The sequence below is a fragment of the Cariama cristata genome, unplaced genomic scaffold (assembly GCF_000690535.1).
Source record: "Cariama cristata isolate BGI_N322 unplaced genomic scaffold, ASM69053v1 scaffold11771, whole genome shotgun sequence".
Lineage (NCBI taxonomy): Eukaryota > Metazoa > Chordata > Aves > Cariamiformes > Cariamidae > Cariama > Cariama cristata.
The window spans coordinates 61,286-81,748 of NW_009598851.1; the positions used below are offsets into that span (position 1 = coordinate 61,286).

Below are 20,463 nucleotides of genomic sequence, written 5' to 3' on the forward strand. Positions count from 1 at the left end.
CAAGTAAACTCCAGACTGCTTTATTCATGTGCATCATTTCACAATTATTTACACCAACTTTTACCTGCTATATCATCACTCTCACTCTCTCAGGAGACAGTTCTGTAATTCTTAAAGATCCACTGTATCTCGATTACTCCAACTTGGTTAACATTTGCAGAAGACTTCCCCAACCCACTAGTCACTCCCCTTCTCCAAATCACTTATGATTTTGCTTTTCATGATCACAAAGCAACACAGGTTTTATCACAGATCCACACTAGACGGCATTGGTGACCTCCCTCCATTGTGCAAACCGTACTCTGTAATATTTTACCCAGTTATTTATCTACGCAAGGACTTGTGCTCTCTGATTCCTTTAAACTTTTTGGTGGGAATTTTCAAAAGCAGTTGATGAGATCAAGTAGATTTCAAAAAAAAAAAGAAGTTTCTTGATTGCAGTATGTAGGTCCCCTAAAGATCCTTTTACAGAAACCTAAGGAAAATGTTTCCAAAACTATCTTGGATTATTTGTGGGCAGCTAAATACTTTTGATAGTTTCAACAATTGCTATGACATTTTTCTACTACTTTTTTGTAAAGGTCAAAGTCAGAGAAAATAGTAACATAAAAGCCTCATATCTGTGGCATATTTTTCTTAGCCTAGAAGCAACGTTCATCCTCAAAAAGGCTGCTTCTGTAGGCATTTTCATTCCCCTTTTTTTTTTTTTTTTAAAATGACTGGACTATAAAATTTAGTTGAGAATGAACTAAGAGAAGACTGAAACACAGCAATGCACACATGTAAAGTATACTTACGTTTTTTCATCCTTGCTTTTTGGGGAAAAAAAAAAATCATCTCAATTAAAAAAGCAGCAAGCCAACAAGGCATCTAAATTTTACACATTTCTACAGGAATAAACCTGTCCACCTTGCCAAAATAAAAAATAATTAAGCCCCCCCATCAGCCAAACCTTCTATATGTTAGTAACCTATGTGTACAAACATTGGTATCTTGTGTTTTATCTTACCTTTTAGCCAACCACAGTTTGGTTCCTATACGGGTAATGACATCACCCAATCCCTGCTGAAAGTCCAAACTAACGAGTTGTTTTGATTCTAAGTATGACTGCAGCAAGTGAAAAACCTAAATAAAATAAAAAAAAAGGAAAATCAAAAAATTGAAACTAGAGTTTCTAGCCACTACTTTTCCTCCAAATAACTGTAAGATGAAAACAGCCCCCTGCAAAATGAACAACTATTACTCAGGGAAAAACATGTATTCATTTGGCATAACAACAGATAAAATCCTTAAATCCTTAAATTGCCTATTCTTTAAAATTCACTTTTCACAGTAATTGAACAACAAACCACAGGAAGTGCTGGAAGCTGTTAACCTCTGTGAAGTGAGCACAGAACAGCAGGATGAACATCACTCCTACTGGCCTTTGCCAACTTTACCATCCCTCATTTTTCAACTTTCTTACCGTGCCACCTACTTACCAGTGTCAGCACAACCCTGGCAGCTTGGCCTACTGGATGGAACGGGGCTGGTTGCATCGCACAAGTACAACCAAGGAGACAGGGGAGGGTCTTTAAAATCCACACACTGAACAAAAAGCTTTTTAAAGGCAGTAGAATTATCACCTATAACCACTCTGAGGTGCTGACAGAAAAGTATCTTTATTCCTGCTCCTGAGATCCTTCATTCAGGGCTCCAGTCAAACACAGTGGGCAGTTGGGTTTCACAGAGAAGGGAGATGCTCGCACCTTTCCTTTCCCAAGACAGAGAAGACTCAGCTCCTGCACTGGGGCTCTGCACTGACCGCATTATCTCCTCCAGAGCCTCACATAAAAGCCTAGTAGACACATCCTAACTACCATGAAGGAAAGAATTCAAGATACCAAAACAGAAAGTATGACCTGCAGCTTTCTGGTCAGACAGTTAACAAAGCAAAGAATTTCTGTTCTTAGAGACCTTCCCTTGCTATTTAAAAACAAGTTTTCCAAGTAGTGTTGAATATATAGAAAAGTGTGAAGAAAAAATAAAGAGTTCAAAAAAGATGTACAGTCATCTAGATCATAAGCATGAAACGGAAATATTGGATAATATATGAAAGCTGATATCAACAGCGCAGTGGAGAGGGACTCTCCAAGCCCAGTCCCTGTAGTACCCATCCTCTCGGCATGTGGGAAAGGGTGCGTGACACATACTTCTGACACAAGTGACGATGCCCATATGATCCCACTTAGTTTTTACCCTTCCCATTCACATGCAAGTGAACAGGAAACACCTAAGTGAGTTAATTTCTAAATGGAAAAAAATGGAGATATGTGTTGCAATACTGAAGTCTAATGGGAAAGATCTTGCTCAGGTTAAGGAGTTCAGCACGCATCTGCAATTTGGAAGCTGGAAGAGGGAAAGGGTGCTAACTCTCCCTCTTTAACTTACCTTACAGCCTCCAAATTTGAAATTCTGTTTGCCTACACAGGTAAGTTACATTGATGCACATGATAGGGTTTCTAAGCAAACTGAAAAAACATCCCCTATTATTTATTGAAACTGGCAATGTGCAGAATTTAGGAAGCTTTAGAGGTGGTATCAGACCATTTCTGAAAATGCATATATGAGCTTTTTATATGGAAACACTCTTAACGTGCGAGAGTATTAGCACTTCATACTTGCCAAGTGACAATTTTATGACTAACGGATAAAGCTGGGGCCTTCACTTCACTTTGGGAAAAGAAAAACCTTTATAACCAGATTTTTACATCTCAGATCTTCGTTTCCTGCATTCCAGCTGTCACTTGCTCCCAAGGTTATATTTTTTATTTGTTTGTTTGCCTGTTTTGGAAACACAAGCATTGCCGCATAGCATTAACTCGACACAATTTCATCTGGGTTATTTTTTGTAAAATTATTCAAGTGGAAAAACAGCTGCAGTGGTTTAAATAAGCAGAGAAACAGAACAGAAGAGACGTCAAGAGACTATCTAATCCATACAAACACTGAGGCAGGGTCTAAACATTCTCCAATGAAACAAATGCCTGACTGTCCTAATCCTGAAAATAGCCAAGAAAGCAGATCCAAAAATATTTGTATGCAGTCTCTTTGTGTTTCACCCTCAAAATCCAAGCTCTTGAGGTAAGGTGTTCCTCTCCACTCCCACTCTTGCCCTCACAGTAAACAATTGTTCTCTGGATGCCATTCAGTTGGTCCAGATTTTTTCCTAGTGAGGTACTTATTAAATACAGAGATCCCACTGGGCCTCTCTGGACAGGAACAATGAAATAATAAACTCTCATCTCCCTGTGTCAGCAGGTGCTCTGTAGGCAAGAGACATCCTGGAAAGATAGCTGTTGTCTTGTCTGTTTTTTTTTTTTTTTTTTTTTTTTTTTTTTTAAGATTTTCTGAACTCTTCTGTGCTGAACATCATTTTGTTGATGGCAGACCATCTTTCTAAGATGGTATTTCCAAGATCTTTTTGAATTTTGATCTTTTTCTACAAAACGCTTTGCAAAGTGCAAGCTTGCAAACATTTGAGAGTGTCACCAGATCTCTACCTTGAGCCCTCTTCTTTAGCCTGCTCTTGCCTGTGTAACTGTCTGCTTATTAAAATGGTTTTGAGTATCTACTCAAATTAACCTTCTTCATGAAAATCAATGCATAAAGTTGCCACTACTACTAGTTTCTCTGCATTGTTTTGTGGCTTGCCCTTAATCTCTGTTTAATAGACACTATAGAAGAAAAGGGATGAAAAAGGAAAATAATATATATGCAGAAGTTCTTCTTACTGCCTTTTATATCCTCTGCTAATTGAAAACCATTTGGTGCCTTAACCTTTCCAATTTTGTTCTTTTGTGCTTGTGTTCATTTCCAGGAACAAGAAGGGATTTACCTCTAAGCAATAATATAAAATCTGTTTCACAATTATGAAGGGGCTATCATATTTTTCCTAGAAGCTTAAATTAATTTAATCTCTTCAGTTTTGAAAACAACTCTCAAAGCACCTCTCTCCTAAATATGCAGGAAATCTAAGTAGTTTGATAGTTCAAGCAAAAGGTCTTAAGAGATGGAGAACCATGCATACTAAGTCAGTCATATTTGTGGATTTAAATTAGTCCAGGTAGGAAATTCAGTATTGAAAACAGAATCAAAACTCCTCTGCAGTTCAGTGTCTATATGAACCATATCCTTTCAGTACTATGCAGATGGTAAAAATCAGAGAACATGAGCCATACCTAAGCAGTAGAATTAGAAGGTGCAACTCATCTGAGAGTTTGACTCTTGAAAAATGTTGACATTATCAAAGAAAATGTTCAACTACTACAGTTTACCCTGTTTTGACTTTTGACATATGCAAAATCCTCATTTTCTCATTATTTCAGTGCCAGTCCCCTCACCAAATCTTAGAGACCTAGAAAGTTTTCCCCACAAAGGAATTATTTTTTTCAGCATAAGATTTTAGAATGTCTAAATTTGAACTTCTAATTAATGTCAGCATGTTTTATTCAATGCCTTATTTTAAGCTAAAACTGGAAGCAACCACACAAGCAATCTGTAAAAGTTAACCTCAGTAGTTCTTCACTTCTATCATGTGTGCCAAGTCATTCTTTGGCTTATAGTAATATTGATGTAGCTTCCATGATCTAACACTACAAGCTAGGCAATGTTTGCATGGGGAGGCAGCAAGTTTTATGAGACTGTTTGATATAGATAATAAAACAGACAGGCTTTCCAGGACATGGCTCTCCTCAAGTCTGAAATACTACTCAACTTAAAATCCTCTGCTAAATTCCTGACTTACACATAAAAGCAATGAGGTCATGGTGTTCCTTTTTTATGTGGGATTGTTTTTTTATTACACTAAGGCAATATATTAATGATATTTTCTTTTTTAAAGGTAGTTTTACAAGAGATTTGCACCATCTGTAGAGGAAGGTTTACAAAGACTTACAGGATGACAGCAATTCTCTTTACATTTGATATGAACTAAACAGCAAGAAAACAGCCTTTTAAATAGGACTGAAGATACAACACCTAAGGCATTTTCTGTAGTTCTGTGGAACCCTGCATTAAAGATGGTGAATTGCTAGATGCTCAAAACCCTTTTCTTACTCCGAGTAGGCTGTTCAGGAGATAGGTTAATACACCAGCAGGACTGTACAGACTGCCCATCAACCCGGGCAAGAGTTGTTAAAACAGTACAAGCCATGGGAAGTTCAGATACTTGGATAAATAATGGGGTACAGTGTCCAGTGATTTACCATTCTGAGACCCTTTGGTCTATGAGGTTCTACTAACTCTGAGCCTGCACGTCCTAACCTGCTGCAGGTAAAACCACCAGCATAGGAGGACTTAGTGCAGAACAACAGATATTTTAAAAAATAAAATATATATTTAAAAAATAAAAATAAATAAAAATAATCCCTAAGCCAGCTCAGGTGTGGCATTATATCCTACTTAGCAAAACCCAAAGCCCCAGCATGTCAATGAATGGAAGCTGTGTTCTGCTCTCCAGCCACTCCCAACTTCCCATACCTTCCTCCCCTTCCTTGGCACTATCGATGCTTCATCCTTGTTCTTCAATGTAGAAGCCTCAAGAAAAGGGGAAAAAGTGGAGGAGGGCAGGGAAGGGAAGAGGCAAAAAAGGAAACAGCCGGCTTGGTTTCCTGCTGGTCAATCAGCACACATACTCTTCTGTCCTGTTCACATCCATCCCTCATCAAACAGCACGCTTTCAGATGCAACTCTGGACTTCTATGTCTCCCTGTCATGACATGAGAAAGTTGAGTGTTTTCTTTGTACCCAAGCAGACCTTCAGACATAACATTTCCAAGTATTCATTTTGGATGATCAAGTAAAAAAATGCACATTAGTTTTTTTTTTTAAAAAAAACTTAAATGATTAGACATCAGCTGAGACAAAAATATAAATAATGAGATGCAGGAAGAGATATGTTTCCAAAAACACGTTGAAGGTTACATAATTGCACACTTCTCAGTGAAGTAGCAAAGTCAAACTTTTCTCCCCTTCAGCTGACCTGAAGCAATAAAAACTTCTGCATGCATGCTCTCAGCTATGTTTGGATGAAATTAAGTATACAGTACAGATATTCACATTCTTAAGTGCAAGACTGAAACAATGCTGCCACTGTTCATTTGAGTGAGGGGGTGGGGGGTGGGGGGGGGGGGGAGCAAATTGACATCACCCTAAGCTGTACGTTCTCAGCACTGATCATTTAACTCGCTACAAAAATACAGAGAATACAGATGTTTCACCAGCTGAAAGAAAACACAGTGTAAATACTAAGCTTGAAAAATATGCCACTCGCCAAGCTATGGAGGTTGAAGCAACAAGGAAAGCCAAAAAATGGTGTTGGCAAAATGGCAGCAGTAAGGAGATTACTGCACCAAGCTAAATGTGTTTTTTCAGATTTGTTCCATCAAAAGGTTTTGCCAGTGTTAACAGGCTAGTGAGAAAACCTCAAATATGATTTTTCTTTTCTTCTCTCATTTAAAGGCAGATAAAATTTTATTCTTCTTGTATGATAAATACAACTGCCAAGTTATCTCTGTAATCTGAAAGTGAGGTACAATTTTTCATTTTTTTTCACTATGACCACGTAGATTAAAAACTGGCAAGCTGCTGTGACAGGTGAAGGCATTTTTATTAGGATGATAAAAACTTCAAAGTTACAGTAATTATCTCTAGGGAAAAACAACCCCTAAAATCCCTTTTTCTTAAAGATGAAAAGTGCGAGTGTGATAATTACAATGGGACTAAAAATCTCAACTACCTCCCCCCAGTTTTCCAAGAAGATATCTAAACAAAAATAGACAGGAGAGTTTATAACTATCTGGTTACCTTCTGGTATTGTCCTGGTCAGTAAAAATTTGTATTTGTGGAAAATAAATCTAACATTTTATCACCAGCAAGTGTGGTATGAACACAGTCCCTGCAGTTCATGCTACTCTCACAAACAAAAGCAGCTACCCAAGTTGCAGGGTGACAATTTAAAGTTAGTACAGAACCAGAGCGCACAAATGTATTGCACCAGGCAGCGCTGGTGGCAGCCCCGTGCCCTGCGTTGTCACAGCATACGATCCATCCTCTGCCACACTGAGGTTTAGCAACTCTGAGGAGAGATCAACTCTATTACAAATGTTAAGGCTTTCCATCATCTGAGGTATTTAATTATGGGAAAAAAAGAGAGAAGGAGGTATTTGGGGGGTAGAGTAAATATTGGGAATTTATTTCCACATTTACATGACAATATATTGAAGAGGAATTTCAAATATTTATCAATTCTCTTGCCACCCCCAAACAAATGTGTTAGAAAAACCATCATTTATTACATTGTTCTCATAGTCCTGGATCATTTATATACACCAGATTATTACAGCCATCACGCTTTGTTCCTACCACCTCCTTTCTTTGAAGTCTTTAATTTAATGATAGTAATTTCACAACTAACAGATCAGATTATTATTTCTGCCAAATATAATTTATATGATTATCATATATGATTACTATATATTAATACTGCTTCCTAAAATTTGGTTTTGTATGAATTAATAAACTCAGTCTGAAGCTGAAATATCTCCCTTTGCAAATGTTTTTCTGAAAACTGTATAAAATTTTTTCCTTCCTTTAAAGCAACAGCTGGTTCGCAATTCAATTTTTCCATAATTTCAGCCTTGTTTTGTCAGCACACTTCATGATCTAATTACACAATTTTGGTTATTATTCATGAGAAAGTAAGGCTTTTAAATCCTTCTTCCAAATACATTCATTGAAATTCATAAAGCCAGGTTTATAAAAGAATCAAGTTGTTTTAATTAAAAGGCAGGCAAGCATGTTTTGATTGAATTAAGAAGTTGTAAAATAAGGTATGAAAGCATCTAAAGTTATGAATAAAAATACAATACTAGTTAACTCCATATAACTGAGCAAGAATAACACAGCTGTTTAATAATCTGAAAATTATGAATGTGCCATAACTAATGAAAGGTACAAAATGCTGAAAAATAGCTTTCTTCTCAGTAATAGATACTATACAACAAAACTTCCATTATTAAAAACGTGTTGTTAAAATTGAAGATAAACTCCTGCTTTCGTCTAAAACAAGTCAACAAATGTTTAATTTCACAGGTCAAAGTTCTTGCTATACCATTTGCAATACCATTTTTATTAGGCTTTCCTTCAGGTTTTTTTTCCTATTTTAGTTAGGGTGAAATCAAATTCCTGCTTAAAATATGCATTGGGAGAAAACAAAACAGTAAGAAGTTTGCTGCCAGCTAACATCATATTCACTAATAATGTTTACTTGGAAGTCCTAGCTGGATTTTTTCTTAAAAGTACACGGTTTGCATATTTGCAGAGAAACCTGATACCACGTCTGACTTTATAATTATTAGGACTTTTTTACCATTAGGATTTAAGATACTTTTTAAGCTATCATTCACCTTATAACTAAAGGTACATGTACTGGGCAGAGAAGCCCAACCAGAAGACCTACAGACAGCTTGGCTGATGAGAAAACAGAAAACCCCAATAAGTAGACAGTACTAAGAAAAGGCAAAGCTGACTGACAAGTAAGGGGCTTACACACAACCTCCTAACCAGCCAGCCTGACCAGAGATGAAAGTGGCTACTGTGGAGCTGGTGGCATTGCCACTCTCTGCAAACATACCCATTATCTTCCCAGCAGCATGTAACCAAAACCTGAAAGCCTAGAGAAATGAGCACACCAGACTGTGTGCTGGAAGCAGTTAAAAATTGTGCTCAGCCCGTGTTTCTGATCAGAACAAACAGCAGGAAGATTACAATTAAGTCTCCAAGTCTACACCCTGCCACTGTAAAAACCCACCCATCCCTGTCTTAATCCAGATACCTCAAACGATACAAAGCTTCCCCCTTCCTTTAAACAGCTTTTTTTCCTTTTTCTTTTTTTAGGGGGTGGTGGTGAAACTATTTGAAATTATTCTTTCCCAGACTATGTCCTCATAACACAGTTATCCTGCGCACGTCCACATGAAGGAGACAAAATGCAAATAAAAGACCAAGGTATACACCCTTGTTTACTGAAGGATATCTACAATTAGGAAGAATATTAAAGGATACAGCTATCCCACTGACACTAAGAAGCTGACACATGAGAGACACAGTCAGTACGAACATGTTTATGAAGAGCGCTCAGAAGTACACTGCTACTTGATCCCGTGGTTCTGCTGGTTTCAGCAGAGGTGATCTTCTGTCTAAAAAAAATTAACACACAAGCTGAGAACGTAATTAGAAGCAAGCTGTATCAATTTGATGCTTTTATTTCCTAAATTCACGTAGCATGAAGTGAAGTAAAACTTGTAGCTTCAGAAAACAATTTTCTTCTCTCTATTTTAAACTCATAGAAGACAAAACACATATACAGGTCTCTCTCAAACAAAAATATTCAGTATTTTTAAAGTCTGAGGAATAATTTGCCACATTAAATGTCCAAGTGCAGGCAGCTATAACCATGGGGGGGGGGGGGGGAGTGGGGTGAACCTGGGGGGGGGGGGGAAGTGGTGCTTTTCAAGGTCATATTACATCTTGCAAAGGCTTTTCCCCATACATGCATTAATTCAGTCATAACCCGTTACTGTACATGCCTCTGTGTATGAGGATCAACCTCCCCTTCCATTGCTGTGTATTTACAAGCATATTGTCACTTTTAATGGCTCTATTTATATCTTAGGAACTCAATTTTACCAATTGCACTCTTTTGTCTGAACTCTAACCCAACATTATAAAGCCTACTGAACTTAGGGTAAGATTGATTGTTCTTTCACAGCAGGGATTGCTGCCTCTTCGAGTGCAAATGATAGGGAAAATGTTCCCCCTTAAAGAAAATTGTCACACAATCAGTTGCTGGTAACAAACAGCGACATCAAGGGCTACAGCTATAGAGAGACATCAAACACCATCCAGGTTGGTGCCTAGACCCTGAGTTCAAATGCCATACTCCTCGATCGCAGAGTAACACAGCTGAATGCAGGCAGAACTCACAAGAATTTTCCTCTGTCAAAATTATCCCCACAAAAAAGGAGCATGCAACTGAAACATACAATAAAAGTAACTTTATGCCTAGACAATGTAGCTAACGTGTGGGCTTAGCCTGTAGATAAGTCAAACTCAATTCCAAGTGTAAACATGAATAATGAGCAGTTCAGCTTTACCAAGGCACTATATAGGACAACAGCACCAAGGAAAGTGCATGTAATGCAACCTTTTTTTTTTTTTTTTAATTACAGTGATGTCTAGAAAGAAATTAATGTAAGACAATCCCACTGAGCTGCACCATGAGAGGGAAAAGACAATCCTTGGCCGAATAGCCCTCCTATGTTTTCAGTCTCACTGTACTACAAGGAGGATGTGGATACAGCCACTTTCCAACAAGGAAGATCACCTGAGAGAAGAGAGGACTGGCTTCCTGAAATACACATCATCCTTTTATTTCTTTTCCATGAATGATGAAGAAATAAAGCTTTTACTTATGTAATGGAATATTGCTTCTCTATTTCTGTAGTCTCCCCCTCCTCCATCCCTCAAATATTCCAAAAGGATTACTATAAAAGAAAGTCTTGCAGGCAAGGAAATAGAGAGACTAAGCGATTTCTTTAAAATCCACAGGGGATGCATCCCAGAGACAGACTTAACTCAGATCCTTTAAGTTCCAGTTCACAAAGAGTAGGCATGTGCACAAGAATTTATGTGGGGAGAAAAAAAATGACTAAATTATGCTTTAAGTATACTTTCTTGAAAGCACTTTGCTCTCCAGAGAAAACAGTGGGAAGAATACATAATGTGCCAGTAAGATGTAGATTGTACCACCAAAACCACACAAAAAATACATACAGTATTTCCTCAGAGTTCATCAGTTTTGGAACACTGATCTTTCTGAAGTTCTCTAGTGATATCATATACTTTTTGAAACCATGAAGTTCATAGAAACATAAATAACTTACGAAGAAACTTAAACTACAGCAAATACATGAATCATGCTACTGCTGAAACTCAGCAGATTTTTGCCTTACACATATGGACAAGCTATTTATATTTTTACTTCCCATCAGGCTCAGCATGATGTCAGCTTACAATAACAAGTTAATGTTAATGTTTTCCAGTAATTTTCACAGTGTCATTTAACTGCAAGTGCCCTAGCCAAGGTAAACGTAAGGGCAAGGAAAAGGTCTAACTGTATAATCAGAGAACAACGTTAATGGATTTTGCATCTCAGCTTTGAACACGTGGAATTCTACCTGCAATATATTTCTCTTTTGTTCCCAAAGTTTAATCTCGTGAGCCAGTTGATTACATCTTCTCAAAACAGCTCAAGTATTCCTTCTGATTTTAATTAGCCACAAAGCTTCATTGCCTTGTGGATTTTTTTCCCCCAGACAAACAAGCATCCTACGCTATCACAGAAAGTGCCAAACTCAAAGCTATCAAACATTTCCTGAACTCCAGTAACCTCGCGCACTTTGTTTTACAATCAGCAGCATCACGGCAGACGAATGCTGTTTCTGCAAATTCACCAATAACAGACAAGTTCCAAAGAAAAATGATGAAATTTACTGGGGCTTTTCAGAGGCATTAGAAGCTGTTCGGGAAGATCTGTTTCTTATTACTATTTTTCCCCTTCTTTCTTCCACTCGCATGCAATTGGTAAGATGTGTTTTTGACAAAAGGGAATGTCAACAGCAACAGTTTTTATGGCAGAAAGGGTTTTCTGAAAAGCAAGTTCTTCCAACGCATTTCCTTACTCAAATCTACCTTCTCCAACATTTGCAGATGCTTGCCTTTGATTTTATCATCCCAGAGGGGTACAGCTGTCTCGCTGTCTCTAAAAACAGTTCTAAAAACAGGTTTTTTTAAAAAACTGCTGAAGCTTAACGCTCTACTCGCTTTGGATACTGAACTGCATGGAGGATGCCTTCTGAACACAGCAGTGCCGATGGTAGATGTTACCATGCCTGCCACTTGTTCAATGCTGCAGCCGGCTGAAGGCTGACAACTTAAAACCTCCTAGCCAGGTTTCTAATGAAAGCAAACTCTCCCTTCCCTTCAGACACATAAGTTAGGTTAGCAGAGGCCTGTTAATTAAATTGAGCAAGTCTTACTCCTTTTTACTGAAACAGCTCAGGGATGACCCCCAGCTGATCTGTGGCAGCTGCAACCCCCAGCAGAGGGTTAGTGATGATCAGCTGGATGTGGACTGCAGGGCACAGGTTGTTTGCAGAGCACAAGCCTACAGAAATCCTTTGGCATTAAAGCCTCAAAACTGGCAATATGAGCAACGACTAGGCAATGGACCCATTTCACTACATGCCAGATTTGCTCAAGACAGCTGAAAATCATTCTGCATCAGTGATGCAAGGATCTAACGGGATACTTCATATCCTTTTTCTTGCAAATAAACATCGATCAGAAGGTGGTCAGAGCATCTCAACAGGTTCTTCAGTGTCTTTCCCCTTCGCAATCAGTACCAATTTGGTCTTGCCTGTGTTCACCTCCACCCACTGCTCCACAGTCAGTGTCCTGTCACTTTGTATTTCACCAGTGGCTGCAAGTGCAATGGCATCCATTAAAATCAAGTTTTTTAAGTTAACAGATTAAACACTTACTGTTTACTATCTTTAGATAAATTAAACCAGAATCCAGGGAGAGCTTGCAGTTTTAAGTCACTTCACAGTCTGAATTTGGCAGAATAGAAATGAGTGGAAGCCACCACTACCCTCTCTCATTTGTTCCCATTACTTTGTTCATAATCTTTGATAAATCGTAAATAAAGCTGCAAACAGGTGCCACACAGAATGCCTCATCACATAGATCTTACACAGTTTTGCAATCTTTTAGAGCCCTAGAGGTGTCTGTGCCATACCCTGTGGTAAATCCTGATCACAAAGTATCCATGATCTTGGTCATCAACAGATTTTGCTGGGGATCGATGTTTTATGTTGAAGGATTATCACATAACACAGCATTTCTATTTTTTATGGAAGCACTAAAATTCACTATAGAAATAAAACTATAGCAAAGCACATATAACGGTATGAAGTACGTTTGCTTCAAATAAACTCAAACTCTAAAAATATTTCAATCTGGTGAAAAGGACGACAAAATGAATTAGCAAGATGATGTTGTCAGAAGTTAATGAATCCATGGAGGTAGCTTAGGAGTTTACTTAAATTCCACAAGTTAACTGCACTTGGAAAAACAAGAGAACTTTATTTGAAACCAAGTTCCTTTCTTCCCTCTCCAAACACTGTTAAGCCTTTTCTGAGCACTTTATCAGTCTTGTTGGTCTTACAATACATTAAAAATTATCAACCAGCTGCAAAAGGGAGTCCATTTATTTATTTAATTAGTTAATGTTAAGGAGGATGAGTGTTCTCCTAGTAAGCTACAGATAACAATAGAGTAAAAGCTTTTTGTTAAACAAATTAAAAGGTTAAAATAAAATACTTATTGATGACATTACGGTTTTCACTACAAAAATCTGCGAAGAGATCCCCTACAGATAGCATTGTGTACAATACAGTAACAATACTGAGTATGAACGTTTTGTATTAGCAACCATGAAAGAAAAGAAAAATTTCCTCAATTTTATCACATAGTTCTCAGTTTTAGTCACTGTACAAATTGGACAAATACCACATCTGCCATGCAAAATAACCCATTTTTTCCTTTTTTCCCCAGGAAAATCAGGCTAACTAAAGAAAAAGACACAAATCAAGCTTCTCTAGCAATTCAGTTATGAGTATGTGACAATAAATGCCTCCTGCTCATGACACGGCACCAAAACTGAATGGCATCATCCACCATCCAGGGACCCCCCCAAAGTGTTTTATGCTTGTGTAATTGCAACATTGCAACTGTTTTGAGAATTTTCATGGCTAAACATGGTACTGTAATTCTATTCAACAAAATTGTTTCTCTAAAACCCCAGGGATCACCCAAGTAGATAAAGCCATTATAAGGCCCATTCATGTACTGATTGAATGAAAAATATATGACTAACTGCCAACTTCTAAGCCTTTCTTCCTGTTGCCCTATGTAATCTTTATAAATACCACTGAAATGAAATTGAAGTAAAAGATAACACTCAGATGGAACATAAACTCCTCTGAAGGGAAAGGGCTGATAGAAAAACATTACCAAAACTGAACTAGTCAAACAGTTGGTGGAAAAAAGTGTCAAAGGCTGCAGTGGTTATAAACACCTCTCTCTGAGGAAATCTGACTGTTAATATCAAAGCCTACCTCACTCAGAGAGTAAAAAACCCAAGAAGTTACTGAAGTAATAATTTGAGAGCTGGACATGATAAACTTAAGAACATGACTCAGGAAATATTTAGGATGAGATCATTTAGTTGGACCACGTGATCATGGAAGTTCACAAATTAAGAAGTTCATTTCATGTGAACTTTATTCAACTGTTCACAAACTACCATATTATACAATACTGAAAATAGCTTTAAATGTCAATAAAACTATTAATTCTTATGTCAGATTAGATGAAAATGATAATGCTGTATATTCAATGTATCTGAAAGGTCTTTAACTTAAAAATAACCTTTTACGTATCTAAGAGCAAAATATGGCTTTTCAGAAGAATGAAAAATGAAGAACATGAAACAACTCTCTAAGGGTTATATTGCTTTGTAGTTCTACTTCCTTCTTTAACACCATGTATCTACACTGTTACCAACAGTTTGTATTGTTTTAGGGAAAACAGTATTATGCTTTTATTGCTAAAAGCAGTATGAGGTTACAAAGATAGCTTTTTCCTCTCTCCAGTGATCACCGAGTGCCAAGACACCATATTTTATATATTTTAAAATTAGTTAAACACAAAATGCTCATTTGGGCTTTTATAAACTCTTTCTTTCACTTCTGACAACAGAAGATGCCTGATGCTGTAATATAATTTTTAAATATCTCACTAAGTAGAATAATCCAAGAGCAGTAACTACAGTCATAACAGTATTGCCTCATCAGTTCCTAGTATCTACAGAATCTACTTTAGTTTGAATAATTTGCAATAATTTCTTACAATGTGATAATTCAGAAGTATAAATGATTGACTCAAAACAGCAAACAGAAAAAAGCATTTCTATTCCTGGAAGGACTTGATGCACTTCATTCTTTTTAAGGTCACTTTTGATACAACACGAACTAGTACCGCCACAGAGGTTTGAAATCCTGCCTGCTCAACAAGTTTCCTATGAGACAGTAGCACCTCAAGGTGGTTACACCAAGTCCTGTCCTTTTGAAACGCTTCAGGACTATCTACAGGCTGCGGTTTTATGCTGCAACACAACACATACAGCGTATGTGTTTTTATTAGATGTCACATCAGGAAATAACAACTATTAACAACAACTATTTGGCAACAAGATGTATATGTCAAGTCTTTGAGAGCATTACTATGTCCATCTGAGCATCTTCCTTAGGCTTTTCTGGAAGTGGGTAGTATTCGCTAGATGGGACAATAGCAGCATGACCATGGCACACATGTATTTCCAGAATGGTATTAATTACTTTTGTATTAACATAATAACCAAAAAAGTATGAAGTATGTAGGGTGTTTCACACAAGATACTGACAATACAATTTAAAATTTCTTATTTGTCTTGAGTCAATCAGGGTTCAAAAGTGACTCCATTCCAAAGGGCAAAGGCTCTAGCTGGTATTTCTTATGACACAAAATGATTCAATAGGTAAAAAAATTAGAATGAAAAGAAACAAGTCAAACATGCACTTAAGAATAGATCCATTTATATTTTCTTTGAAAAAAGAAGATTATTGGTCTCTACAGTTTCCTGTTATAATTGCCAGTGGTGTCTGTTTCACCAATGAAACAAGACAGTCAGAAAAACAGAGAAGAATAAATGAAAGATTTATTACAATTTACAAATGTGAGACAAGTACATAACAGGCATTTTGTTTGCTATATAAGCGTTTTGTGGCGAACAAGGGAAGTTTTAAGTTGGCTTCCCCTACCTTAAACTACCTTTTTCCTTGAAGAATAGCAATTTAATATTATAAAGCTAAACAAATACATGCATTTGGACTGTGGAAAGGAAGAAAAGGTGCCAAGAAACTTCAACTATACTGAAGTCAAACTCAGTATGAACTATAAATGCTCAGTATCTTTCACCTAGGTAAAATATTTAAGTGCTGAGTTCTTAAGTGACCTCTTGTAGTAAAACAGAAGTTTTAATCTTATTGTTGGTGCATTTGCATGAAAAAAGGACAACTCTGATTTCCAAGATTTAAAGCTTTCCCAACACCCACTTCTGACACAAAGACCTTTCTGTATCTATGGAAACACCTCTGTATATTTGAGGAAAAAAAAAATTAATAACCATTGCTTATTTTCCACAACAAAAACAGGCCAGAATGAACTACCACAATCTGGAGAGGTCTCCTGCCAAAATCAGACTAAGACATTCATTGTAGATGTGAAGATGTACTGAATCTGAAGTGTACACTTCTGAATAAAAGCCAATATAGAGATACATTTGACATGCACTTCTGACAGCATGGTAATAACCCTACTGCAATAAGCAACAATATACCAGGACTGAAGCTACTCTTTGAGAGAGGATGTGGTCCAGAACAGAGATATGGAGGAGTAAGCACCTGAAACAAGAGCTGGCTGGAGGGAGTTGATAGTGAGGGTGCCAGTGGAAACAGGGAGAGATAACAGAGGTGCAAACCTGAGAAGGAATGAGGGAGGACAGAATAGAAGCACCTGCTGCTTATCATGCCTTCAGAAGCTTCATCCATTCTTTGCTTGCTTCAAGCTGTGTGGGAGGTTTCCATGCTCCCGAACATCAAGGAGACACTGATGATCCAGAGACAACTGGCACCTTTTACAAAGGAAGGAGCAGAGAAAAGGAGGAACCTTGACAGGTGATAAATTTAGAGGCATCCCTATCACTCTCTTGGCATCCCTCTTACCCTCTTCTGCAGTTAGACCACATCTAGGCTGTTTCCAGGACCTGATGAAGGCTCTGCAGGGTACTTCAAAGTCTAAGAGCTGCCTGCGGCTCCACTGGAAGCTGCATTTTTGGTGATCCAACTCAGAATCCACATCATTCGCTGAAGGTTTTAACAGCAATGCCTCAGAACTGGAAGCATGTTATATTAGACAGTGGAAAACAAATTTCCTTTCAATAGAGCATTGCACCCCACATAGCACCCGACCTAAAAGCAAAATACACAGATAGGCTCTTACAGTAACACACCAGCCCTACCCCTCCAAAAAAAAATCCCTCCACCACTACATACAAGCATAACATAGCTTCTTCTTGTCAGTCCTGCCTCGACATAAACTTTCTGTCCCATGTAGTTTTTTTATGTCAGTCAAATTTCTGTACAATCCTTCCTCAGCCTGGATATCCATTTCCCATTCTCTTCTGCCCATTAATAAACAGCATCAGAGAAACAAAATCAGAGGAACACATTTCCAGAATATGCCACCAGTTCAGATCCAGAGTCATTTAGAGTCTGAGCAAAAAAAACACTTTACATCAAACAGCCATGTGAAAAGTATTCCTAGAAAATTTATAGCACCGTAAGGATAACTTCTTCAGAAATGCAGATATTCTAAAATAATTAAATTAATAAAACGAATTAAAAATAGTGGTAAAAAACACTACTGCAAGAAATGCCTGTGACATATAAACAGGAAAAAAAAAGTAAAGCAAGTAACATACTTTAAACTTGGTTGAAGAAGGTAGAAGTACTCTACATTCATTCAAAAAATTCTAATTTGACTGATGAACACTCTGAAATCAATTTTCACACCTTGGAAAAGTGTCTTATTCTTGTTTTGTGTTTACTTTATTTCATTTTCTTAGATTTCCAGGTTTTTCCTCCTCTCCTCCTTTCAATTTTTTGTGGCACTATTTGAGATTCTTGCAACCTGGCCTTCAGTATAGGTAAGCTTTCACTGAGTAGTTACCCACTTAAAACCACTCATCCCTCTTCATTCACTTCTCCCATCCAGCATTCTTTTAAATGTCAGTTTTTCCAGCTTTTTCCTCCTTTCATGGAGGGTATTCTTCTGCTTTGTAAACAGGCTGAGAAAGCTTCCAAAGACCGAAGAAGGCATCTTCCCACATTTCTCACTATAGCCTGAACTTCTGAAAACACAGGGCATAGCAAAAAGCCCTCACTATTCACAAATATTTTTTGTACATCCTCAAGCAGTCAGAACTTAACATGGATGGGTATTTTTAAAAGTATATCCAGGAAGTGTATCCACGATTATCTTTTTTTTGGCTCTGAAAGTTTTAAAGACATGGTTCCTACATCAAAAGGAAGAGAAAAAAATCCTATGCGGGTGGGACTGAAAACATGTTTTTGGAGATGAAAAATGAAGTCCATGGAGTACTAAATTAATCCACTGCACCACCGAGGAGAATATTATATCTTCGGTACACTTTACAAGTTTCAACTTTTCCCTTCCCAACTGTAAAAACATCCTCTGCCTGTGACAGAGTGATAGGATTGCCTTCCTGACTAATCATGAGGGATACTTAAAGATTCATAATACAAAACAGGTGCAAGAAATATGTACAGAATTGAACACTTTAAAAATTTAAGACTTCATGAGTTCAATTGCTGTTCTGGGAGGTCTAAATCAAGTTTAACCAGTCACTGCCTAAAAAGTTCAATTCTCTTCAAGAAAATTTAAATAGTAAAAAGTAGAACATTCCCAACAGTATTTGTTCCTAACATCTCCATCATCTAAAAAGAAAATAATTTATCCATTGTGAAAACTCTACCTATAGGAGGATTTCTCTTTCCTTAGTCTAATCCTAACACCTAAGAAAAGTTGTTCTGTACAACTACATTCATACATAGCATTTTCAATCTTTGCACATTTTTCCAAGACATAACTAGAGAAGCTAGCTGAACACTAGTGACGCTTTATAGCTGTAACTGAACACCAGGCATGGTACCTCAAATGGCCGCATACACAGCCACCCCACAATCTCTACTAGCAACATGGGCTGCAGGAGCTTTTATTCATTAAGGAGTAGTACTAAATGCACTGGATCAGGGAAGCCAAAACATTTGCACAGCAACTGCTTGCCATACCTGTAGTAATAAGCGTCAAAATCTAGGGCGTGCGAGAGAGTGAGGCAGTGCATCCATCAAGTCATCCATCCCACTTTACAGAGGGGGACACCTGTCACACTATCCCCAGCACAACCCTGAGCAGTCCTCATAGTTACTTCTCAATTAAAACCAGCAGCAGCCTTGCTTTCACTAATTGATGAATATTGCTTATTCTGTACTAAAACCACACTTCTTTTTAAACTTCAAAGACGTGAACACAACAATAGCATCTCTGCGTACCCTTAGTTGCTGTAGGAACTCAGTAACGATGCAGAAACCGAATGAAAAGACCCAATAGAGTTGTAAGGGCTGTCTAAATCTATGCCCTTTTGAAAACCAGTGACGTGTCTTAGGAAGTCAGAGATACAATATTTGGGAGCATTACTAATTAAAGTTAAAGCAACTTCAAAGCAATGCCCAATTAGCAGATCTGCGCAGTCAATTAGCAGTACCACAAATTAAAAAAAAAAAAAAGCCAGTTGGAAGAAAACCTCTGGCAAAATCTCATCGCTGATTTTCGTTCAGAGACTGCCTCTTCCCATTCTTGGAATTTAGATGCGTTTCTGTCACATTCATGAATGTAAATCTTTTTCTCAAATGCTTACCGCCTCCTTATATTGGTGTACCTCTATGGAACAGTTAATATGAATTTACAACATGAAGAAATGAGACAATTGTTCTATTATTGCCAGTTACATACAAGTGAGTATGTTTTCAACTTGACATCAATATTTCTTTTCTCTTTGTACTAATCTTAAAAGTAAGGCTTATCTTGAACACTAAAAACTGAGCTTGGAAAAGAAACAGCTGGAAGGAAGTTTCATTGGAAAACATTTAATTATAGCAGGTTTATTTCTTTGATCTGTAGATAATGTAACATTTGTTTACTATATTGAGTTTTTATAAGCCAACGTTGAACTGCTACACTTCAAACTTTACTGCCAAGCCAAACAAACGTAATTCACCATAGTCAGTGTTTCTATGCTACTGAATAAAGCCAAATAAACAATATAGCTACTTCCCCATTCATTCCCTCAGACCCTAGAGATCCTTTGTCTTCAAAACAAAACAGGAACAAAATACGATCAGACATCCCTGCTGGTAATTCACATTAAGGATTTTTATGTCAAGCTAACAAGTAGTATACTTCTCTTTCACTCAGCCACAAGGACCAACATCCAAGAATGACCTTCAAAATGTATCTGCCTAATTTGTCTCCTGTTGTCATATTCTCACACCCTAGCCACTGGAGTCCATGGTTTTTTATTACCTATTCAGTCCTGTAATAAAGAAGGTCCCGTAATTG

At 37.5% G+C, this 20,463-nt stretch overlaps 1 protein-coding gene across 1 annotated transcript in view; it reads right to left on the reverse strand.

Moving 5' to 3' along the window:
• The window catches only part of THADA (thyroid adenoma associated), a 161,053-nt gene that overhangs the window by 59,971 nt on the left and 80,619 nt on the right, over window positions 1-20,463 (reverse strand). The window contains exon 29 of the mRNA XM_009709470.1: window positions 1,010-1,125. Coding sequence (XP_009707772.1) covers window positions 1,010-1,125 — 116 coding nt within the window. The remainder of the gene's footprint in view (window positions 1-1,009; window positions 1,126-20,463) is intronic.